This window comes from Alligator sinensis, unplaced genomic scaffold (assembly GCF_000455745.1).
Source record: "Alligator sinensis unplaced genomic scaffold, ASM45574v1 scaffold56_1, whole genome shotgun sequence".
Lineage (NCBI taxonomy): Eukaryota > Metazoa > Chordata > Crocodylia > Alligatoridae > Alligator > Alligator sinensis.
The window spans coordinates 3,230,004-3,255,351 of NW_005841960.1; the positions used below are offsets into that span (position 1 = coordinate 3,230,004).

At 41.3% G+C, this 25,348-nt stretch overlaps 1 protein-coding gene and 1 long non-coding RNA gene across 3 annotated transcripts in view; one reads left to right on the plus strand and one right to left on the minus strand.

Annotated features, from left to right (window-relative positions):
* LOC102374805 (complement factor H-like) overlaps positions 1–25,348 on the plus strand; it is a 66,399-nt gene that overhangs the window by 28,997 nt on the left and 12,054 nt on the right. For both annotated transcript variants that reach the window (XM_014518492.2, XM_014518495.2), the window contains 6 exons: positions 3,886–4,062; positions 5,307–5,480; positions 8,955–9,137; positions 16,338–16,520; positions 18,642–18,848; positions 19,687–19,863. In XM_014518492.2, the coding sequence (XP_014373978.1) occupies positions 3,886–4,062; positions 5,307–5,480; positions 8,955–9,137; positions 16,338–16,520; positions 18,642–18,848; positions 19,687–19,863 (1,101 nt within the window). The remainder of the gene's footprint in view (positions 1–3,885; positions 4,063–5,306; positions 5,481–8,954; positions 9,138–16,337; positions 16,521–18,641; positions 18,849–19,686; positions 19,864–25,348) is intronic.
* The window catches only part of LOC112549769, a 26,069-nt gene continuing 12,549 nt past the window's right edge, over positions 11,829–25,348 (minus strand). The window contains exon 3 of the long non-coding RNA XR_003093284.1: positions 11,829–12,203. This is a non-coding gene — a long non-coding RNA (uncharacterized LOC112549769). The remainder of the gene's footprint in view (positions 12,204–25,348) is intronic.

Sequence of the window (25,348 nt, forward strand, 5' to 3'; positions counted from 1 at the left end):
ACCTGTAGTGACTAAGCCTTAGCTTAGCATGACTTTTCCAGATCTTACTGTAGTCTTTTAACAGACTTAAGGGGATTACTTGGAGTGTTCATAAACTTTGTGGGGAGGACTTCCACCAGTCATCCCAGGAAAAGTATGACAACATTGGTGGTGAGGGCTCCAATGGGCTGGACGCTGTGATGAACCCTTTACCATTGTTCAACTGTTGCCCATACCCCTCTGACTTGGTCTCTTGCCTCAGCATTCCCTAACCCAGCACCCGAGTTTTAGTCAATCAAGTTTAAATAGGCCTCCCATAGTGGGACCGGGGAATGTATGGCCTGAGATGCCTATTAAAGTTTTCTTCTGCTTAGTTATGGCTGAATGAGGTATGTGTGTGTGTGTGGGGCGGGGGGTGGGGGAGAATAGAAAAAGTCCATTATAAGTCCAGCAAGCTGGGTGCCAGGGCTCCCTCAGGAAGATAGAGCTGACAGGTAATAGCGGCCAGTCACGTAGGTAGAGGGAGCAGGTTTTCCCCTGCCTTCAAGAATGTATCCAGCTCAGGTTACAACTCAGAGTTACCTGAAGCTGATGGGGCAGAGGTGTCTGCCCTTTGCAGTGACCATGGTAACCAAACTGTCAGATAGCAGAATTTGGGAAGAGACAGAGATGGTATTCTACCACAAGCTCACTGAAGTGTCAACAAGCCCCTATTGTTAGCCATCACCTTAACACTCCCACCCCTCACTCCCACCCCTTCTTCCTCCATGCCCTTACAAGCTACTCAAGGAAACTGAAGTATGCAACACAGTTATCACATGAATATACTTAAATCGAAAGTGTTACAACAAAATCATAGCCTGGCCCAGAAGGTGAAGGAAATCAGTCAGACAGCATCTAGGGAACCTTACAAGGCAGTTTCTGCCATTTCCCTGAGCTATTGCTTCAATACCCAACAAGATTCAACAAGGACAGGTACAAAGTTCAGCACTTCGGTCAGTATAATGGCATGCACAAATACTGACTGGGAGCGACTGGCTAGGCTGAAGTATTGCAGAGAAGGACCTGGGGTTTACGTTTACCCAGAAGCTAAATATGAGCTAAAGGCGTGCTGTTGTTGCAGAAAAGCCAACGGCATACTGGGCTATAGTAACAGGAATATCACTTGCAAATCAAGGGAACTGACTTTTCTCCTCTATTCGGTGCTGTTAAGGCCTCACCGTACTGTGTCTAGTTTTGGGCCCAGTTCAAGGAGGATGTGCTCACATTGGAATGAGTTCAACAACAGTGATAAAAACGATTAGGAGTCTGAGAAGCGAGATTTATGAGGAAAGGCTGAAAGAACTAGGGTTTAGTTTGGAGAAGAGAAGACTGAAGAGAAATTTGAAAACAGCCTTCAAATACCTAACAGGTGATTATAGAGAGAATGGAGATGGACTTTTTTCTGTGGCTTTCAGGGATAGGATTAGGAGAAATGGCCTCAAGCTGAAGCAGAGAAAATGTAGGTTGGAAATTAGGGGAATCTTTCTAAATATCAGGGTGGTCAAACACTGGAACAGGCTACCGAGAGAAGCTGAAAAATGTTCCTCTCTGGAAATTGTCAAGAGCAGGTTGGACAGACACTTGGCTGGGATGGTTAAGTCAGGGATGATCCTGCCTTGATCAGGGTGATGGACTAGAAGACCTCATAAGGTACCTTCCAGCCATACTTTCCTGTTTGTATGATCCAATCTTTTCCCCCAATTCAGACAATCTGGGTAAATCATTTAAACATGAAAAGAATAGTTACTTGAGTGTGGTCTGGATTTTAGATTTGAATTTGAGCTAGCAGTGTTTCTTTCATCCTCTGACAACACCGCCTGATCCTTCCTGTTTGGGGGATGCAGTATTTTTTTATTGGTGTTTGTTAATCTAAGATGCTGGCCTTGCTCTGATAGCATATTTGGGCAGTCCCTAGGTCAAGTCCCTAGTATGTAGGCTAGGATGGTTAAACAAGCCACCCAATGCTCCTTTAGGTATTGTGTTGCCACTGACATCCTTTTGAATTTCACAAGGAACACATCAAGGTCATTGCGCATGCCACTTTTTGCAAGGTCACTATATTGAAGCCTTTGATAGATTTGAGGTCCCTGTTATTAGACTCCTCATGGACTATGGACACTGTACAAATGTTGGGATGCTTGTTCACATATGAGCTGTACCTATTGCCACTGGGCTTTCTATTGTTATGAAGCTGCCACAATTACTGTTACATGGATGATTAATGCTGATTTCAATTAACCAGTTCAGTTAGGAATGTGTGGCTATAGTTTAACCTAGAAGCAGGCAGCAGCAGGCAACATTTTGCTATGCCCTCTTAACAGATACATCACGACTTCTTGGCACCAATTCAGGATCAATTTATCATATTCGGGATGAAAATGCCACTTCAGGAGGTCCTCAGGAAAATCTGGATGTAGCCCAGAATTTGACACTGTCCTGGAACTGAAAGATTGTCTGCTCACTTTATTTGTCCACACAGCCTGTTTATAGATATGGAGCTCAAATTACTTGTTGCTCCATTGCTTTGCCTTGCTCTGACTGAACAAAACAAGCAGAAAAGCAGCTTAGCTGATAGTGGGAATTTCCTCATCCAGTCCCTGGCATGAAGAGTTAGACAGGAGGAAGAAGGCAACATTTTGGGGCATCCTTTTACCAGCCAGTGACCTCTAGCTTCTGGAATGATCTGTACAGTTCTTACAGGCAAACACCACAACTCAGCTCGATGAGGGTAAATTACCCTAAATCCTTACCCTAAAAGGTAAAAGTTAAATTAAAAGGCTCCTTTGTTCTTGTTTCCCCAATTCCTGTTGCAAGCTGAGCCAGGCCAGAACATAAGAACATAACAATTGCCATTGACTGGGTCAGGCCATAGGGCCATCTTGCCCAGTTTCCTGTGTTGCACAGTAGCAGAAAGTGGCTGCTGAAAGGAAGAGTGGACTGGATCTGACCAGGGTTTCCCACCCCCTTTTCCTCTCTCACTTGCAGCCTCCAGCATTTAAGGTCTGGAAAGTTTTGATTCAGAGGCTTTATCCCTAACTCCCATACTCAATAGCTACTGATGCCCCTCTCCTTCAAGAATTTGTCCAATTCCTTTTTGAATCAGGCTAACCTGTCAGCTTCCACAGCATCTGGTGGCAATAAGGTTCCACGATTAAATTACACACTGTGTGAAAAAGAACTTGCTTTTGCTAGCTTTACACTTACTACCTAATAGTTTCATGTTGTGACCCCGAGCTCTAGTTCTGGTTCTAGAAAATATTTCCCTAAACATTGGTTTTCATCAACTGGAGTGTTATCTCCTCATTCACCTCTTAGAAGTCGCCCAGGAGAGCATGGTTAAAATCGGACTGTAACAGCCATAATAACACCAGAAAATACAGCAAAGTCTGGACAGAAATTATGCACAGTTTCAGATTGCAGGGGGAAAATAACATAATCATCTGAAACTAGAAAAGAAAACTTTATGCTAAATACTAGAAACTATTCTAAATTGCAAGGCACTATTCACTCTCCAAAAGGAAGTTAGAGGCATGGCCATGGTAAATTTTGCGGGACAAACAAATCTGAAAAGACATAGTGGGAATGATGCAAGAAGCAAGCTAGAAAAATGCAGGGCTTAGAGTCGGTGCTCAAAAAGTTTCCTAACAGCCCTGGCTTCTGAAGCCATGACATTTTCCTTCTCAATTCTTCAAGTTTTCAAGTGCAGAATTCTGTGCAGAATATTCCATCATGGTATTGCAGTGAAGCAGTTTCAAATTTTTAAAATGTATGTTGTGTAATTAATAAGGCTTATGTGCACAGAAGTACACATGAAAAGGACAACTCAAAGTCTGTTAAAATCATTAAACTTGTCTAATTCTACAGAGACATGTACAAGACCAAATTTAGAGAATATTCTTCTCAAAACAAATAAAACAGTATTTTCACTTGGACATGATTTGATTTACGAGTGTGTAGTTGGATACCAAACTATACATAAAATCACAATTGATTACACAGTGTGTGGCAGAAATGGATGGATTCCAGAGCCCCAGTGTCTTGGTAAGATCTTTTCTTTTCTTTTTTTTTCCACTTTCAGCTAATAACATGTCTTTACTGGAGAAGAGAATGTGATTATTTGAGAATTTTTTTCAAAGTTTTTCCTTATTATATTTTTTCTGAAGGTCATTTTGTGGAGAATGAGTGGGAACCATCACAGGGAAGTCAAAAACCTCTCATCACATTCAGTGAGCAGTGCCTAGGACTGTGTTCTACATAGTCTACCATGAAAATATCATTAATTTCAGTTTCTTGCTTTTCTTTGAAATTTTGGAATAAAATGTTCAGGTGGCATTATGGATGAGTAGAGTACAGCAGCTGTAGGCTGTATTCCTTTAATTCCACTTCATGTACTTCTGCAGGTTTTGTTACCTCTATGTAAAATGGTTATAGAGATTTACTGGTACCATGGAAAGAGAAAATTCTGTTTGATCCCACTGGAAGCATTCAGTTCTGTGGCTTAAGAAGCCGATTGGTGGTGATCTTACTGGATCCATAGGATATTCCTGCAGAACGTACTAGAAGCCCCACTCCTTTACAAGGAGCTGGATGGAGGGCTGGAGAAGAGAAGTTGAGAGCTGAAATGGTTGTGATTGTATTGCTGTTTTGGGCCACATTGTGTGTTATGGTTTTATTTGCAGTACAAGAGATATTTATGGAGCATAAATAGCTTGTAGATAAGATGTTCAGAGTAGCTAAATTAGCTCATGCAAACCACGGCATATTTATTGTCATATGAAAGACAGACAAACCTTATAAGAGTCTAAATTAATATGTAAAATTTGAATTTTAAGATTTGATAAAATAATTGAGATTGATAGGATAGCATCATCACTAGTTGACTTTACACAGTATATCAAGTGTTTTCTTGAACACTAAGAATCCATATATCTGAAAACCCAGTATTTTTAAAGTTACTTATACTATCTGTATTAAGGAACTAGTACCTTGGAGAAAGATGATAGAAATCCATACCCTTATGTAATGCTCACTGTTTTTACTTCTAACACAACTTATATTGTGCCTTGTAACTTGCTAGTGCATGGAAAGATTTCCCTCCTGCTTCTTTATAAATTCCCACATGATATTCACCAAAATTTTATTGATTACCATTTTGCTCCAAGTCAACAGGAAACTTTTGATTGATTTCAGTAACTTTTGATCAGCGTCCAGCCTATTTTGTTCATATCACTAGCATTTTAGATACTTTTTGCCCTGAGTGAATATTTTTCCTTTTCTGCCTTTAGCAATAGAATGTGAAATGCTGACATTGCCTAATGGAGAGATGTCACCCAGGAAGGGTAAATATCATAATGGAGATGTGGTAACATTTTCCTGTGCAAAAGGGTACACCAGAGTAGGACCTGACAGTGCTCAATGCTACTATTTTGGATGGTCCCCTGCACCTCCATTATGTAAAGGTAAGTGTTTCTTCTCTGCCTTTTTAAGTATTAATATTTCTGTCTCTAAAATACTGTCACCTATGTCTTCTATGAATACCCTCTCCCCAAAGCTAAATCTTACTGTGCTAAAATGTTCTCCCCATCATGCTTGCACTATCATATATATGGTACCCTATTGTTATGGTGCCTTGTCTGTTTAGATTGCCTCCTCTAAAGGCACATCTCTGCTGTGGAAAAGGTACAGGACTAGATTATCCCAGGAGGAGCTCACTGAAGGATTCTAAAGAGACTCTCCAGTGCACAGGGAGAATATGTCATCTCTACCACACTTATGCGCTTATCTGCACCTCTTAAACACGCAGAAAAGAGCCTATTTTGTCTTTTCTTTTTATGAGGCCTGATACAGTGGATTAAGGAGACCTTCTGCTTCTTATATCTCTTAGGCAGCTTCTTACCAATGGAAGTGGATGTTATCAGTAAGCAAATTAGCAAGGCTATAGCAGCTCTGTATTTCACTTCTGATTCCTGTGTCAGACCATTCAATTCCTCCCTCCACAAAGTTACATCAAGGAACCATTTTTCTAAAAATGCATTAAAATCATTTTCATTCTGTTGGTACCTTTCCAGTTCTCTATGACTTTTCAAATCTGATGTATATAAAATGTGTATATAAAGGATGTATATCAACCATACTATAAAATAGCACATTTAGAATTCCTAAGTATTTTCCTCTCCTGCTCTATAATAGTTTCTCAGGGTCTTTTTTGGTCCCAGTTTCTTCATATTGACTTTCATAGGATCATAGAAATTTGGGATAGGCAGGACCTTAGGAGGTTATCTAGTTGAACCCCCTGCTCAAAGACCCAACTATATCATCCCATCCAAGGCTTTGTCTACCTGGCTCTTAAAAACATCCAACAATGGAGATTCTACCACCTCTCTGGGTAGCCTGTTGCAGTGCTTTACTACCCTCCTAGTGAGAAAGTTCTTGCTCATATCTAACCTAAATGTTCTTTGCTGAAATGTGAGACCATTGCTTCTTGTCCTGTTACCTGCCGCCACTGAGAACAGTCTCACACTATCCTCTTTGGAAGCACCCTTCAGGTAGTTGAAGGTTGCTATTAAATCCCCCCTCAGTCTTCCATTTGGAGACTAAGCCCAGTTTCCTCAGCCTCTCCTCATAAGTCATGTGCTCAAATATTTTTGCTGCCGAGCACTGGACTCTTTTTAATTTGTCCACATTATTTCCATAGTGGGGGGCCCAAAACTGGACACGGTGATTCTATGATTCTTTGATCCCATTTTTTTTCATATTTATTTTCTTTACATTCTTTTTGAAGGAAGCATAAAAGGACTTTTGAGCCATCATTAATTTAGTAACTTTCGTCCACTAGTAATGACCCTACTCCTACTATTCTGATTGTAGCAAAAGGAATAAACTCACAGACATGAGCATGCATGTTTTCCATGTATTAGCTACATCTTTATTAACAAATTCATTACTAACCATATATCAGATGGGCTGTACTAACCTATCTTTTTGGTAGGTTCCCATCAGTATGTTTGCCCTCTATGGCATGTGTTTTAAAGTTATTCTTACTGTTGGCTGCACTTAATCAACGTCATATTTGGTTTCCATGACTGAGCACATGCTGCTTTTGGCAGTAGCTTGATGATAGGCAATATATGCAGATAGTTTTCTTTTATGCAAATATAGTATGAGGAGTGCTTTCCCCCCATGCTGACTAGAGGAAAATACCTTATCTTATATTTGAGCAATATGATATTTCTGGTTTCCTTTTATTCCTCCTCGTACTAACTGGTTGAACTAGGTACAAGGATGTTCACAACCATGCAGTTAGATCAGCAGTTTTAACTATCTACTTCAACTCTGAAATTATATACTTTGATGTTGTGTAAGGCTCCTGGAACTGTATTTATTGTATAGTTAAAACATCAATTGCACAATAAATTGCAACATGCCACACATTCAAATAATTTATCTAGTGATAAAAACAGCTACAAAAATGGCAAACAAGCATCAAAGATGCTTTTTGTTAAATGTGGAACATCTCTTTGAAGTGTGATACAAACCAGCCAATTTGAATAACATGTTACATATTAACAGGCCTTGGATGAGCACCCTAGGGGAGCTTACTCCCTGCTTCTGCTCCCCCAGGTGCTGCACTGGGAGGGGACCTTGACTGGTTTTAGAACAGCAACCATGACTGTGAAACTTAACCCGCAGTCACTCTCAAGTGGCACAAGGCATCCTTTCCAATTTCTTATGGAAATTTGCAGTCAAAGTATGGTTGTGGTTCCAGCCCCAGCTTCTGTCCTGGGTCCATGAATGGTTCCTCTTCCTACCTCTGGAAGGAGAATGCTCCTCCTCCCCCTGCACAGAACCAAGGTGACAGCTGTGTAAGGGGGAGGGACAAAGCAAACACATTGCAAGCCATCAGGACTTACCGAGCTGCATTGCTTCTTTCCTGACCCCTGACATCCCAGTTCTATGACAGGAGTGAGAGGTTATTCTACTGTTCTCCCTGGAATTTGCTTTCCACCCAGCCTCTTCTCCCTGCCTCCCCACCCCAGCCTCTGCTTTACACCAACAGGCCCTATGCCCATTCTATAGCTCAGCCACAGTAGCAGCCATGCAGTCTGCACATAACTGCTACAGGGTCAGACTGGGGCTATGTTAAGTACTCCAGGCTGCAGCATTGAAGGACCCTGCTAGCTTAGAGCAAGGGTAAGTTGGGGTAGGGGAGAGGGGCAGGCATGGAAGCAGAGGCTGCGTGGGCAGATGCTGGGGTGCAGTGGCAGAATGGAGTAGGCAGCAGCTGCGGTTATGGCCCTGAACCTTGGTAAGAGCTTGAGCCCAAGCTAGAGCAGCCACCTCCATGCCCCCCCCCCCCCCCCCCCCCCCCCATATTTCCTGATCCATTCTAGCAATAAAAATGTTATTACATCGCCCCCCCCCCCCCGCCCCCCCCCCCCCCACTACCCTCATATTCAAATCTAAAACTATGAGCATTTGCCCACATTTAACGCAGGGGAAGGACCTCATTTTAGTATCAAGTCAATATAATTTCTGGTGAATATATGTCATCAGTTGGAGTTCTATTGTTGGCTATTTCTAGCAGTCATTAAGTTGATAAAAACATATACAAACAGATATATTAACTAACTGATTAAGATGATAAGAACAGATACCTACTCAGGCAGGTGCTCTGCAAACTTCTTCATAAACCTGTAGGAAAGCATTCCTGTTCCTGGAGAACAAACTGCAGATTGTCTGAAGTGGAAGGCAGATGTGCCCAAGCTACTTATTTCCTCTTAAATACTTGTGACCTTTTAAATCCACATCCTTAGATATAAAGTTTATTAACTAATTAACCTATTCCTATTTTAAGCAATACATCTGGTTTCATTCTTTTATTGTGGTGTATATCAACTTGTGACAAGTGTTTAGATATAATCTCTTCATTGCAGATGAATTAAGATTTTGTGAGCAACCACCAGCCATTCACAATGGCAGTATCATCAGTGAATGTCAGCAGCAATATCCACATGGTAGCACAATGGAATACCGATGTAACCACAGATTTAAAATGATCGGATCAAGCAAAATAGAATGCATTGATGGAGCATGGTCCCCTTTACCTTCTTGCACTGGTAAATTATACATTTTTATACCTTTAGGATTGCTACTGACTAGTACTTCTTTTACATTTCTTGAGATTTTTTACTATCAGTTTTTAGTACCACTGCCTTCAAGGGACTGGAAAAAGGCCTACCTAAGTGTTTTGGATAACCTTGGCATCAAACTGATTAGGTGCAAAAAATTATATTAGAGTTGAACGATAAACTAGTATATGCAAAAACAGCAGAGAAAAATGAAGAAGACTTGGAAAAATCCCCATAAGTAGGAATTTAATAAAGAGATGGGGAAATGAACAGGATATGGGAAGGGAATCTTATTTTTAGGTGCATTGCTAAAGGGAACAAAGCGGACTTTGAAATTTGGGGCACAGGGGAAGCAGCATTTCTTAGCGGAGAATGGATTTCTGTACCTTCATGTTCTGGTAAACTGCATTAAGATATTGATTTTGGATATCACAATACTGATATTAAAATAATTTTATATAAACATTTAGGAATTGGATTTATCAATATTTAAGCAGAAACAAGGTATGTGGTTATTTTTTATAACACTTCACAGATCATAACTGAAACATTTTTTTCATTCTAAAGTGTATTGCTTTTTTTGTGTTAGAAATCATGAAGGGTTTGATTGTGGAAAGATTTATTCACTTACCTACCCTTATGTACTTCAAAAAGTCCCCTTTAAATTCATGAGGCACTGGCATTGGATGCAAAGCCAAGACATGGGCTTAAATCCTTGCAGCATTGTGGCCACCAGGAGGATTTCTTTAACCCCATATTTCAGGGTGTTTTTTCCAATAAAGTCAGCCTAGGAAGCTTTGGAATGTAATAAAGTTTAGTGTGCGCTATATTAATTACTTGCATTAACTTGCTTAGATACCAGTTGACTTTTCAAAATCTTTATAAGATTTTTCTATCCACTATTGAAGCTAGGATATAAGAGGTAAATCCCATCATCTTTCATTTCTGGACCATGGTTTTTGGCTTCTTCCTTTAATTCTTCTGTTTAGTTTCACTGGCTAACATAAAACAGCCAACAGAATCTGACAGCTGGAAATGTAGCATGTTATTTCTTCACCTTAAAATAATCTTTTGTTTTTGCAAAAAACAAAAATAGAAAAGGGCCAGGGGTGATTAAAATCAGTTTAATTCAAGATATATGGCAGAGTAAGATTCTCAGCTGGTATAAGTTATCACATAGCTGAGACTCTCCCTCCATATATATATACACATGTTGTTACCTTGAAGGCTTATGCTACTGAACAAGAGTTTCTTATATTCTACTACCATTGTTCCCCTTTCATCAGAAAAAAATCTTATATTTATCCATGGTTTGCAAGTTTCTTTTTTTAAATCCATCTTCTACTGTGTTGAACATTGCATATGCCACAAGAGCACAGTTTGCTTATCTTACAGTTATTTCAGAATCTATTATTAGAAGTCTCTGAAACTACTGATCAAGAGTAGGACCTAATTGAATACCTCAGCTTTAAGTCATGTACACTTCTCTGGGGAACTGATTAAAATAATCATTTTACTGGGGTGAAAAATCCAGTGCTCATGGTTCTAAAATCTTGATGAGGATGCCTGTTTTTGTACTTCTTACTCTACAGTTGGCATGATAAGACAGAAAATTATTTTTTTCCCCACTGTTTTTCATACAGTAAATGGGACACTTAACTTACAACAAAGTAATGCTATCCCAGTATGAAATTATTCAAATAAGAACACTAAAAGAAATATTGTATCTCCTAAACTAATCCCAGCAAGAAAAGTTAATTTCCATGCAGTTCTAAAGTAGAAACGCAAAACAGATGTCAAACACATTAAAAAAACCCACTTGTGTGTCTAATAAATGGTTACCCAAACCTGAAGGTAAGCTTTTGCATTTATATACAAATTCTTTGTGCAAAGTGTTATGAAGGCCACTGGTTTGAAATGCTTCTAGTTTAATCATAAAAATGCTTCTAGTTTAATCATAAAAATCTAAACAGTATGCATATTAAAGAGTAGAATATAGTCTGCTCCTTTAAAATTACAGAGATAATTTCTTAGTTAGTTGCTGTTCTGCTTTCAAGTAGATTTTTCCAGAAATCAGAAAAAGGAGACTGTCTTTCCTGTGCTTGCTCTTCCTTCTTCCCAGAAGGCATGACAAGCTTTCCAATTCAAAGTATATATAGGATATAAGCCAGAGTTGGGGAAGGGAAAGGAGCAGGGAAAGAAAATAGGCTGGTTCAACAAAGAAATTGGAGATAAGGTGCATGGACAAAAGAGAGATGAATGGAGGCTGGGGAAATGGATTGCACAAGTAGATGAGAATGGGAAGCTGCGAAAGGAGATTTAGTACATGGAACCAAAGGAAAGAGTAGGCCTGAGAGCAAGGTGAGGGAGAAATGGGGAGAAGAGAGATGAAGATGGAGGAGTGGAAATTTGCAGAAACACAGAGAGACAAGACTGGGATAGAGACAGCATTAAAGGACAAGCAATTGGGGACTGGAAAGAAAGGTCCTATCTCTAGAAGTTTTCACTTTGCAACCTCAGTAATAGAGATGTGAAGGCCCCGAAAAAAACCCAGATGGATTTGGGGAAAAACCCTCTTTTCCCCCATTTTTTCCAAGGCCTTTTTGGGGGTTCCCCCCCCAAAAGGAGGAAATGAAAAATTATGGAAAATTAAAAAAAAACCTCTTATGATATATTTTCTTTTAGAATGATGAATCAATAGTTTAAGAAAAGGTGTTCATATATTGCTATCCTTTACTCCTCAAAATGTGTCCCTAATAACTATGTAACAGGAAGACATTTATGTAAGACTATCTACAGTATCAGATTATTACAATTCCTGTACACCAAGGACAAGCAATACTGTACAACTGTCAAATGCAAGAGCAAGATGCATTTCTGTCCCTGGGGTTACTGCCATTTTCACAAGAGAAGAAAGGAGGAGTCAGTGCTTTCTTTGCTTGTGGACTTCCTCTATTGTTGACTTCGATTCAGAGGTTGGTGGATCTGCTCCTGTCCTCTCGACTAGGCCTCAGAGGACTAGGAGTGGCCACTGGCAGCAGCATCCATTTGTTCCTGTAGAGATTAGAAACAAGGAGCTTATTGCCCTGCTTGCTCAAAAGCCTCAGGAGAGGAAACAGAGCAAGTCTAAAGGTTTTGGAGTGGGAAGGAGCCTGCCTCCTCTTGGTCCTGTGATTTTGAGATCTGCAGAAACACGGAAGCAGCACAAAAGAGCTGAAAGAACGTATAGTTCTTTATTGAAAGGTAAGAGTTTACATTTCTCTGAATTCAGTATATTAAACTATATTTTAGCTGCATAATATATTTTCATAGCCTGTATAATTCAGAATTGAATTCCTACTAATCTGATGTTTTGTGACAAATCACCCAACCTTAGCAGTGAGGTGAGGCCTGCAGGGCAGGGAAGTTGTTCACAGTTAACTCTGAAGAGGCCTCTTCTCCATCCATTACTAAATTTGCACAAGCTGTAGTGTAGTGTTTATATATGCAAGCTAGCCACTAAATTACATTTTTCTTTTTTCTCCCTCAGCAAAATGGTGCAACCAACTTCTAGCATATGGAAGTATTTCCACACTGCAAGTTATTCTGAGAAAAAAAATTGATATTCAAATACTCTCAGATGAAATATGCATTTCCAAATGCTACTAGGATGGCCAAACACATCCTTGTATCTAAGAAGTGTCCTGCACACATTAAAAAATCCTTCTTGGGTACAAGTGAGGAGGAGGTAGCTCATGATAATGGAAGTGCAAGTAGCTCTTTCCAACATTCTTGATCCAGAAGTCCTACTGTTGATGCTGCTGCTGCTGCTTCTCCTATAACATCAGCATCACTAAGGGTTGCCCAATCAACATCCTCAAGTAACCAAATATTGCAACCAACTGTATACAAAAGACTCTCAATAGCATCATTTGTAGACAAGATGACACCTGAAGATCAGGAAAAAATTGACCAATCTCTTGCAAGAGCAATATATTGTTCTGGGATGCCATTGTCAAAAACTGAAAATGCTTATTGGCAGGAAGCTTTTAAATTACTAAGACCATCATACCATTTGCCCAGCAGACATTCTTTGAGTAAGGCTCTTTTAGAATCAGAATATGAATGTGTAATGGAATCTGTACAAGGAACAATCAATGAAGCACTATATCTTGCAGTACTTACAGATGAATGGACAAATGTGAGGGGAGAAGGAATCATAAACTTTTTGATAACAACACCTCAACCATTTTTTACAGAAGCATTGAAACAGGGAAGAACAGGCATACTGCAGAGTATATCAGTAATAAAATATGTGAAGTCCTACAGAAGACTGGGTGTGGTAAAGTATTTGCTTTGCTGACTGACAATGCAAGTAACATGAAAGCAGAATGGGAGATCATAATGGATAAATATCCACATATTACTGCAGTAAGATGTGCATCCCATGGGCTAAACTTGCTTCTTAATGACATCATGAAGATAGACACTCTGCAAAAGATCTAAAGAAGAGCTAAAGAAGTTATAAAACATGTAAAAGTTACTCATATTGTAGCTGCAGTCTTTAAGAAGCAGGAAGAAAAGAATGCAAAGAATAAAATAGTGACACTCAAACTCTGTAGTAAAACTAGATGAGGTGGAGTGATGATTTCATTTGAAAGTTTACTAAAAAACAAAGAAGCTCATCAAGGAACAGTAGTAACTGAGAATCTTAAAGTACCCAGAAGTGTAAGGAACACTGTACTTGATGAGGATGTTTTCTGGGCTCAGCTGCAGAACTCCCTGAAGATTCTAAAGCCAATTTCTTCAGCAATCACTGCACTTGAAGCATACAGTGCACTTTTGTCAAACATTCCTTACCAAATGGTCTGGATAAAATCAACTGGTTTTGAGAATCTAAGTGTATCTTTGCTTACAAGTACAGAAAAAAGAAAGGTGAAAGACTTTGTTAACAGACAGGAAGAATTTTGTTGCCAATCAATTCAGACAGCAGCATCTCTCTTGGATCTAAGCTTCAAAGGCAGAAATGTTAGTGATGATAGCAGTGCTACTGCATTTGACTGGATTACAAAGCAAGCAACACACTTAGGACTTGATGTTGGAAAGGTACTTTCAAATGTTGCAGAATACAGAACTTCTTCAGGTATTTGGTCCAGGAATGCAGTCTGGGACTCTGCTAAGCAGATCCCTCCTGCAACATGGTGGCAAGGCCTTTGCACAACACAGCCTCTGATTCCTCTTGCTTCTCGCCTGCTTCAGATTCCTCCATCTTCTGTAGCATGTGGAAGAAACTGGTCTATGTTTGGAAATGCTCACACCAAATCAAGAAATAAACTAACCTGTGAAAGAGTAGAGAAGCTTGTCTCAATCCAGGCAGAGCTTCAGTTTCCAGAAGTCCATGAAGATGATAAAAATGAAGGATCAGAAGAATCAGGAGAAGCAGAAACTGCTGATAGTGATAGCTCACCAAATGAGACTGATTAGACAGTTTCATGTAGCAAAATTTCTATTCAATGAGTCTTGTTTTTTTCCCCTTTTTTCTCAGCTTTTTCTAAAACTGAGTGCTTCCTGTACTGTATCTTCTTGACACTGTGGAGGAGACTAAGTCCAGAATAATAATAACTTTCTTTGCTTTACTATAATGTTGATGGTTTTTTCTGTTTTCAACTTTAATTTTTGGCTGCTTCTCATAAACTGGCAACAGCTAAGAGATGCTAGTTTCCTTAGAGTTCAGCAGCTTGTAGCTCAATTTGTATAAACAATTAAGAACATTTAAAAGAAAATTCAATTAATACATTTGTAATTATTGTCTCAATAAACTATATTTTTAGATGTAATAAATATACCAAACATGATAAGTTTATGAGCAAACCAAGTTATACATAATACATTTTATGCTCTTGAAGTAGCAAAGTGAACTTAGATTTGTAAAGGGTGCTAAGAAAATAAGTATTGCATATATTTCAGTTTTCCTCAAAATTTCCATTTTTTTCTGAAGCAAACCGTTTTTTTTTCCACTCTGACTGAAATGCAATTTCGTTTTGCAGGGTAATGCTGTGTGGTCATGATGTAATGAAAAGTCAGTAATGGCTACAAAAGACCTATATAAGGGCATGGGCACACTTGCCACTTAAAACTGTTTAGATGCAGCTTAAACCTGAGGCAGACAGACATACAAGCGTGTTAAATAGGTTTAAAGTTGCCCTAAATGGTTCAGAAATGTGCATGGAAATCAAGTACTATTTTGAACTGGTTTACTGTGAGCTGGTTCAGTGTTTGGTATGGACGCTAAGCATTCCATTACATGGCTTTGATAGGTCCTCTAAGCATCCCACACCACATTTGCTCCTTCCTCCACCCCCTTCCACCCTCACCACTGCAGCTGGCTGCTTTGGTACCCAGGCAGACCTTTACTGCCCTCTTTTTTCCATCTCTTTTCTTGGCACTTTATCAACTAGACCCCTTGCATTGCTTGTTCAAAAAAAAAAAATCTTTCTTACAACCAGCTGTGTCTTCATTCCCTACTTGACCACAGCCCCTCAGTCATAAGTCCAGTGGTGATGCGTAGGATGTGCACGGGGGTGCACATGCACCCCCTAAGAGCTCTGGTGCATCCCCTGTCAGGCCACACTCCCTGTTTAGGTGATGGGCAGGGGGGCAGGCAGGAGCACCGGTGACCCCCTGTGAGCGGTGCCTAGGGAGCAGGGCCACCAACAAAAACAGCCATGCCACTTCTGGAAGTGGCCATGGGACTTCCAGAAGCAGCGCAGCCTCTTTTTCGTGAGTGAGATTGGCTGTGAGGGGACCACCCCTCCCCTGGTCACTATGATCACCTGTGGGGGACTGCCATCCCAGTTGCTGACTAGTGTCGGGAGGGGAGGGGGCATGTGCCCCCTGTGACTCAAGAGGCACTGGCCACCCATGCATAAGTTACCCAGCCCCTGATATCCCCAAAGCATTAGTGTACTCCCCACCAACTTTACCCACTGAAAGGCACGTATGTGTGCCCTTAGCTCATTCCCACCCCCTAATATAGGAGCCACTGCATTTGACACAGTTGTGACCCGGTTACCAATCAGTGACATTTTTAACAGTTCTCTTGTTATGGGTGGTAAGTGTTTCATATAATATTAACCATCCTGCTTTGTGATGATCTTTCACATTTATCATATTTTGTAAGACATCTAACCCATTTTATCTTTCTTTAAGAGGCTAAAAAAAAATGCCCACCTCCGCCTCAGGTTCCTGGTGCATTGAAGGTAACAGAGATGAGAAACTATGAGAGTGGTGAAGAAATACCTTTCCAGTGTTTGGAAAATTTTGAAGCTTCTGCTGAAGTGGACAAAATCATGTGTAAAGATGGGAAGTGGCAGTCACCACCACGCTGCATTGGTCAGTCTGACAACTTATCTATATATTTTTAAAGGTTTTTATTATTTTATTTTTTAGCTACACTCAATCAGAAGAAATGTGCAACTGGTATAAGTAACAAGTCAATTGTTAAATCATTGTTATGCCCATGCACACAAAAGTTAGCAGTTTGTATTAATATTGGACACAACAAAGCAGTCTTCAGTAACATAATAAAAATGAAAAGAATGAAGTAATCAAACTATGATCATTATGCATGAACTCACTTATGTAGAATTTGTTAATAATGGGTTATAATGAGCTAAAGCCTGAAAAGTGGGATTAGTTGTGGAAAGCAAAAATCTAATCTGATAGAAGTGCATAATAATTACTTCTCCCTGTGAGTGAAATAAGCACCTTCAAAAGATGTTAGGCAGTGAGCATTTAATACTTGAACATATTCAATCCTAGTGCCAATCAGAAATGTACTATGGCAGGATTAGTTATCATGTATTTGTACAGCATTTAGCATAACATGTCTCAGTCTTTGGAGATACTGCACTTCAGATTAATAGGCTTTATAATACTTATGGCTACATTATTTATGTTTCTTTTTCTAATTTAACATTTCTTCTCTCTGAGCAAGTTCTGTGACTACCTTTCCCTTTCTCCCCCCCCCCCTTCTTTTCATTGATCGTTTCCCACCTTTTTAGAGACCCACTTTTGTCTCATGGCAAAATGTTTATAATGCCTTGTACAGTTGCACAATTGTGAATTGCTCTGGACTTCTGCCAATGCTGTCCCTGCATTGGCCCAACGATTAATGAGTATCATTCAAGTCAGGAAATGAAAAGTGGCTGAATCTGAAGCTAGCCAAAACCTCTTAACCACTTTAGACTTTTTTTAGGGTCTCTTTTTTAATCTTCTAAATAAATGTAGCTTAGCTAAAAAAATAATGACATTTCTGCTAGCAAGCAGTGGACAAGAAAATTATTTCTGCATGTTATTTGATTCTTCAAAAGATAAACATCATTAAAATTGATGGAGGGTGTAGTTTTCAGGAAATTTGTATTAGGAAAAAAATGAAATGTTTATGGTGAGAGAGTTTGGGCTGGTATATTCATTCCTAGTTCATTATTCACTGTTTCTGTAGGACTAAAAGAGGCATGTGTAGCTGCAACCTCCATTTTCTATTCTCTGCTAGTGAATCCAACTCAAGTTCTAATCCTAAACTCATTATTCTTACCATATAGTTCAGTTTTGGAGCAATTACATTCTCTGGTTTCTTTCCAACATTTAAATGTGAGAACCAAAAAGAGATACACCTAGCTTCTACATAAAATTATATTGCTATATTTTCCATTTCTGTTAACATATTCATATTTATACTACTAGGTCAGATATGATCCCAGCATAACATTATTTGAGAAATTTAGATTTTTTTCTTCAATATCCTGCTTCTATACAGAGCCATGAATGGTTTTAAATCTCTCTCTTTCAATTGTTAAACCTAGTGCAACTGTTAAACCTAGTGTAGTGCATTCACTCATTTTGAGTTGGTAATTAATTCGTACCTAAAAAGGAACATAGAAAATGTCATCACCGAAATCTATTTTTCAGAGTAACGCGAGGAATGAAAAGTGCTTTGGGCCTGCATTGGAGCATACTGACACGGCTCAGGAGGACTTGGCAAATAACTGATTTGTTGATCCTCTGTATGCCTGGAATACATCTACGCCGTAATATTTGTAGCTCTTTCCCAGTAGCAGTGAAAGTACATATATAGAGAGGTCTCTTGAGCACCAGCTCACAAAATCATTCAGGAGGGTGGTTCACCTTGACTGATGCTTGCAAATGTTAGTACTATTCCATTCCATTCTGATGACCTTTAACAGAACAATTGTAGTTGTCTTCTTATAACGAGCAATCTACCCTAGACATTAGCATTGCATTTGATACATCACATTAGTATGATGGGATTTGCCTTTTTGCTGTCATTTGAAGCAAAGAGGTATCACAAATTTAGGAGAAGGCTTTTTATTTTTCCACAGCCTTAAAAATTGTGGCGGTTTATTTACATTTCACTTTGCTTTTATATATTCCACAATGTTAGCTTTGATGTGGATTTGATGGTAACATTGCTCATTTCTCTTTTATGAATAGAAAAATATGTTTGTCGCTCACCACGCCCCTTGGAAAATGGTAAGCTCAGACAAGAGCATCAGAATCTAGGAATGGAGCAATCAGGACCAATAACTTATCCAGATGGTGCTGTATTAGAGTACACTTGTAATACTGGCTTTGTGTTAAATGGAAGATCAGAGATTACTTGTAATATGGGAACATGGACTGCAGCCCCAACTTGTGATGGTAATTTAACAATGTAAAATTTCCAGTGGTACTCCACTAAGTGGAGAAGTCAACTATTTTAAACTAGAGGTTAAATTTTAAAATGGTAACTCCACACTTTCTCACAGGGTCTTTAGAAAAACACTTGGTAAAGACTTAATTGTTTTAATATTCTATATTTGTGTAGATTTATGTCAAATCTGGGTTATTTGAGGGAGATGCCTTAGGAAAGTACTGATTGAGTTGAAGTCCTTACATTTTTAAAAGGAGGTTTGGTTTTTAAAACACATTTGCAAAGTAGATGTCCAGGGATACGGATTTCAGAACCTCACTTTACCTTGAACATTATGTGTGACCTTGGGCAAGGTACTTAAATCTGTGCCTTGCTATTTCATCATTAAATGGGGATAAGAGTAGTTCCTTGCCTCTACAAGGTTGCATGTTTATAAATCAATTACTGCTGGTGGGCTGCTTTGCTTTTATGATGAGGGCATCTATGAGAATCCCTAAGCACTGAGAAACAGTTATGCTGATACAAAGACATTCTCTTGCATAAGAGGTCAGAGACAGAGAAGTGACTGCAAATGCAATCCTGGGAGGGTAGGGAGGGGATATAAACTAAATTTCTTCAACAACCATCCCCTTGGTTCAAGACTTAGGGCCCTGGCTAATTTAGTTTTCTATTGGCTGAACTTCATTTAAATTAGCTATCACAGATATCCATACACCATGTTACAAAATGTTTAATTAAATAAACTTCATATAGTTTTAATTGTGACAGGGTTATTTTTACATGGCATGGTAGATTTTTACCTGACATTTTAAATATATTTTAACCTGTTGTGTGGATCTTTTTCAGAAATGCCATGCGGAAAAGTTCCAAGTGTTCTCCATAGTCTCCCAAGGCGTGGAGAAAAGAATCATTATGAGGCTGGTATAACAGTACGTTATGAATGCAAACGAGGTTTTAAGATTCATGGAGAACAGAACATCATATGTCAGGCAGGAAATTGGACTAAGCCACCTACATGTGAAGGTATGGCATGCAATTTATTTCAACAACCTAATCTTTTATTGTTCTAGACACTAAAATAGTATAATGAGGTTCCAGACAGGGAGGGCCAATGAGTGATCTACACTTACTTAAAATGGACCCTCTCTAAAGTTAATCCTTTTGCTGATGAGGAATGATTAGGGATGTGTAAAGCTTCAGCCTGTGATTCGATTTGGAGAAGATTCAGCCAAATTTAGAGGCTGAATCACTGAATCCGAATAGAATTGAGAGAAGAAAAAAACCCTTCTGAATCAATTCAGAAAACATTCGGAAAAGATTTGGAGATTCAGAGGTTTGAAAGGCAGTCTTTCAGGAAAACAGAAACTCAGAAGAGGAAGGGGGAGGCGGGAGACTGACATCTGTACCTGGCCAGTGACTGTGATCTTTCCCTGAGTCCCCTTCCACTCACAGTGTTCTCGGGGAGGGATGTAGAAACAGCATATATGCCTCTGTCTACAACCTTTCTGTGCTTTTTGTGAGCTGTTTCTGCCTGAGGAACAGCATCTGAAAGGTACTAGACTGGCTTGGCTTCCTACCTAGTCAGGGCTGTGTGAAACTTCAGTTGGTGATTCGATTTGGAGGAGATTCGATTTGGAGGAGATTCGGTAGCCAAATCTCTGAATTTGAATCGAATCAGGGGACCAATCTAAAGGTCTGAACCAATTCAAAGCTCTCCAAATCTTTGGAGAGATTTGGAGAGCTTTGATGATTCAGTCAGTCCCTGGTGGCTGCAGCATGGAGCTGCAGCTGACTGAACTTATTAGTACTAGGCACAGGAGAGCGGGGTTGGGGGGACGGGGAGGAGACCATGGGGGGACCCCTGCCAGGTGCCTGGCAGGACCTGTGAGCACAAGGGGTTTTTTTTGTTTTTTCTTATAAGGGCTGGAGCTTATAAGGGCCGGGGCACCCATGGCGAGGCTGGGAGAGTGGGGGTGGGGAGTTGCGGAGCTCATGCAGAGCCCCCCATACAGTGTGAGGCAGTGGGGGCAGCAGGGATCACCCTCCCACCCGGCAGCACCCACTGAGCTGGAGCTGCAGGACCTGTGAGCACAAGGGGTTTTTTTTGTTTTTTCTTATAAGGGCTGGAGCTTATAAGGGCCGGGGCACCCATGGCGAGGCTGGGAGAGTGGGGGTGGGGAGTTGCGGAGCTCATGCAGAGCCCCCCATACAGTGTGAGGCAGTGGGGGCAGCAGGGATCACCCTCCCACCCGGCAGCACCCACTGAGCTGGAGCTTTTTTTCCCAAGTGCAGGGAGCTGAGGTGCGTGGGGCAGCCATTGCAGGGCTAGGAAAGGGGCAGGGGATGGGCCTGGCCTGGCTGATTTGGAGATTCAGCAGCAGCTGAATCTCCGAATCAGATTCTGGACAGTGATTTAAATCACCAAATCGAATCACTGTCCCCTGAATTGGCCAAATCTGAATCCAAAGGGAACATTAGCCGCTTCGCACAGGTCTACTAGTCAGTCTCCAGCTATTATCTCTTCTTGGAAAGGGCTGGATATAGCTTACTAACTAGAATCCCTCTACTTATCCCTATCCAATCCATTTAGTTTCAATTTAAATTTGTTCTTGTTGTTTCCGCACCACACACACACTTCTTAAAAAGAAAGCTGTGTCTTCCCTGGCAGTGAAAGTGCCAGGGAAAGCTGTGTCTTCCCTGCACCTATCTTCTTGAAGCTTGGCAGGCCCCATGCCCTCAGAAGGGGTTACCATCCCTGCTGTTTCCATCCAAATATGCCTTAACACACACACAACATGAGTTTAGTCAAAACAAGTAAAGCCAGATGTATGATGAAGGCATGGGAGTGGGTTAGGGATATTTCTCTTGTATATTTTTTGTGGGGATCTGGCACAATTGCATTCAGCCCCAAAAACCGGAGTGGGCACAGGAAAGGTGGAGTAGAGGCAGATCAAAGATTCCCACCCATTCTCTGTGCCAATCCACAAAGTAGAAAAGGAACTAGGAAAAAAACCCACATACACATATTCTGGTCTGATGCAACCATGTTCTTGTATGTCACAAAATGACATAGCTCGGGAGGTCTTACTGAAGGTTTAAAATTCTATAGGACATCACGTTTTGGACAGATATTAGAATCAAGTAGGGACCTTTGATATTTATTTTTTATGTCTGATATTGATTGCTTGTCACTCAAATATATCTGAGTACCTCTACTCAGAAACAATGAATACAATGATGTGGGAATAAATAGAAATCAAAAGTGGTTAAATTATTTGCATAATTAGTAAAAAGCTATGGGCTCACCGAATGAAATAACTCAATGTAGATAAACATTGTTATAGATTTCTCATTCCTGATACCAGTTTTCTAGAGCATAGCTGCTATTTATAGCGCTTACACTTACTTCTATAACTACACACAAAACTAAACTTTGCAAGTGAATAGGATCAGGCCATAATGGGCAACTTACAGGTAGAAGAAATAGCCTTTTTGTAGAGCCCATAGCTTGAACTATAGCACAGCCTAGAGATGAACCCTAGCAGATGTGCTATCTCAGTACACCAACTCCAGTCCAACTCCCTCAGTACTCCAACTGCAGCCTGACTCCAGTCGCATAGAGAGGAAGTATCACCTCTCTGGACCGGCTTGAGATGCACCTTTGGATGCATGACAAGGTATGGCTGGCCTTGCTGGCTGCGGTCTGGCATTGGCGGTTCATGTTCATCTTGGACTTGACTCCAAGATCCCTTTCCACCTCTGTGCTTTCAAGAAGGGAACTCCCCAGCCTGTATGTATGCTGTGGATTCCTTCTCCCAAGGTGCAGCACCCTGCATTTGTCTACGTTGAACCCCATCCTCTTCTCATCTGCCCACTTTTGTAGTCTGTCTAACTCTAGTTGCAGCCTCTCTCTCCCTTCAAGTGTGTCCACCTCGCCCCACATCTTAGTGATATCAGCAAACTTGGACAGCGTGCTTTCCACCCCCTCATCCAAGTCGCTGATGAAGATGTTAAACAGTGCAGGCCCAAGGACCAAGCCCTGGGGTACCCCACTGCTCACATCTCACCAGGTTGAGTACAACCCGTCCACCACTACTCTCTGGGTGCACCCCATCAGCCAATTTTTTACCTATCCAACTGTGCAGGCATCAATGCCGCAGTCACTTAATTTATTGATGAGGATGGGGTGAAAGACAGTGTCAAAGGCCTTCTTAAAGTCTAGAAAGACTATGTCCACAGAGACGCCATCATCCAAGGATTTAGTTACTTGGTCCTAAAAGACAATCAGGTTGGTCTGGTAGGACCTGCCTTTGGTAAACCCATGCTGATTGCCCCTGAGCATGGTCTCCCCTGCAGCAAAAGTAACGCAAACAGGGAACTCGTTGAAATGTGGGTGGATCCAGATCTCTTGGGCTCCTATACATGTGCAGGAAGCCTGTTTCGATGCACTGTAATTCCAGTGCATCAGAGCAGATTAGATTAATCCCACATCTCATGTCATATGTATCAGCTTCCCTGCACTGAAAATCAGTGGTGGGGAGCTTTAAACTAAACCTTATTCGATGAGCTTTAGTTCAAAGCACCCCACCACCATTTTTCACATGGGGAGGGTGATACATGTGATGCTCCTGGTGCTTTTAATTAGTGTGACTATTGGAGCTGTGCTAATTAAAAGCCCCTCCCACCCCCAAGCCTCCCAGAGCACATATATAAATGCCCCTTGAGTCTCAGCCTAATCCCCCAGCTAAATTATCCTAGCTCTTTTAATATAAGCATATACAAATGGGAGTGCGATCCCAGCCTGGTGTTTGTCAACAACAGTATTGCTGAAATGTGGACCAAAGATGTTATGGACCATATTCCTTTCTTACAGTGTAGGCCAGTCACCATATATCATATTTAGTTGTATATAAGATGAAGCCCCCCCCACCGCCATTAGCATGGGGAAAAAAGCCTTATTCCCCCGCACCGCCATTAGCATGGGGAAAAAAGCCTTATCTAACAGTTGCACAGGAAGCAGAGAGGGTAACAGGCAGCTGCTGCAGCTATGATTCTGGCCTGGAGCCCAGCTTGGGAAGAGCCAGATCTACAGCAGCCTCCTCCCCCCTGCTCCACTTTCCTTCTGTAGCTTCTGCCCCACTGCCAACTCCCTCTCTCTTACTCTCAGGAACAGCTCAGCTCCAGCTAGGGCTGTGGTCTCTCCTGGGTATGAAGCCCATGGAAACTCTTCCCCCTGCCTGGCCAATCAGTAGCACCAAAACTCTTGCATTGCCTACCTTGCCAATCAGTAGTGCTGACACTGCTGCATGGCTAGGCAAGGGCTAAGCTTCCACATGTTTTGCTCTGTGACAAAACAGCCCAAGAAATGTCTGACAGCAAGGATGGAAGGAATGGGAAAAGGCAGAGACTGGGAAGTTTGGGAGGCGGGGCAGACCCTAGGGGTTGGGGAGGGATTTGGGCAGAAAAGGAAGAGACTGGGAAGAGTGGGAGGGGAAGGGGCTGTGGGGAGCTGGGGGTTGGGAGGTCCAAGTGGCAGGAGGGGCAGGAAGGCTGCAAGGGGAAGAAGTGGACAGGACAGAGGGAAAGGGGACACCTGACCTCTCTCCCAAGTGGGAGGTAGGGATTCAAGACAACCCTCCAATATTTAGATTCTATACCTGGAAAATGTTAACAATGTGTACATTTTTCATACATAAAATCTAATTATTGGTGAATTGTCTTATATTCAGAGTCATCTTATAGTCAAGTGTGGCAGACTGGTTGTCAGGCTCACCGGCAGCCCCAATTGTCAGCTTGAGCCCAAAGGGGTTGGGCTTTCATTGATGGAGGCAGTTTCCCTTCTCCACCAATCAAGGAATGGCAGAAAGAAGACCCAACCTGACCCAGGGGCAAGGTAAAGAGAGGACTTGAAAGGGAACTAATCCCTTGAGTTCCCTGATTGGTTTGTTCCCAATCGAGGCGAATAAAAAAACAGCATGCCCAGCACATAGGAGGCTTCGATGTGGGACAATGAAGAGGGCTGATGAAGAGCTGGTGTAGCTGACCTGCAGGGTGGAGCAGTTTCCCCAAAAGTGCCCTGAAGACACCTTTGACAAATGAGGAGTGGCAAGTGGCTGTGTCCCTGCCCTGCCTTGGAGGAAACTGCGGTGATGGTGCACAGATCAGTGCACAGAAGGTACAGTTGCGGTTAGGACCTCAGCAGCTGCATGAGGCAGCGCGGGTCTCCAACCCTGCACGAGGCAGGAGTGACAGTGCACAGATTGGTGCATGGAGGATCCAGGAGTTTCATAGTTTCATAGTTTCTAGGGTCGGAAGGGACCTGGGCAGATCATCTAGTCCGACCCCCTGCTATGGCAGGAAAGAGTACTGGGGGTCAAACGACCCCAGCAAGATGGTCATCTAACCTCCTCTTAAAAACCCCCAGGGTGGGAGCCTGCACCACCTCACTTGGAAGCTGGTTCCAGACCCTAGCCGCCCTGACCGTGAAGTAGCACCTCCTGATGTCCAA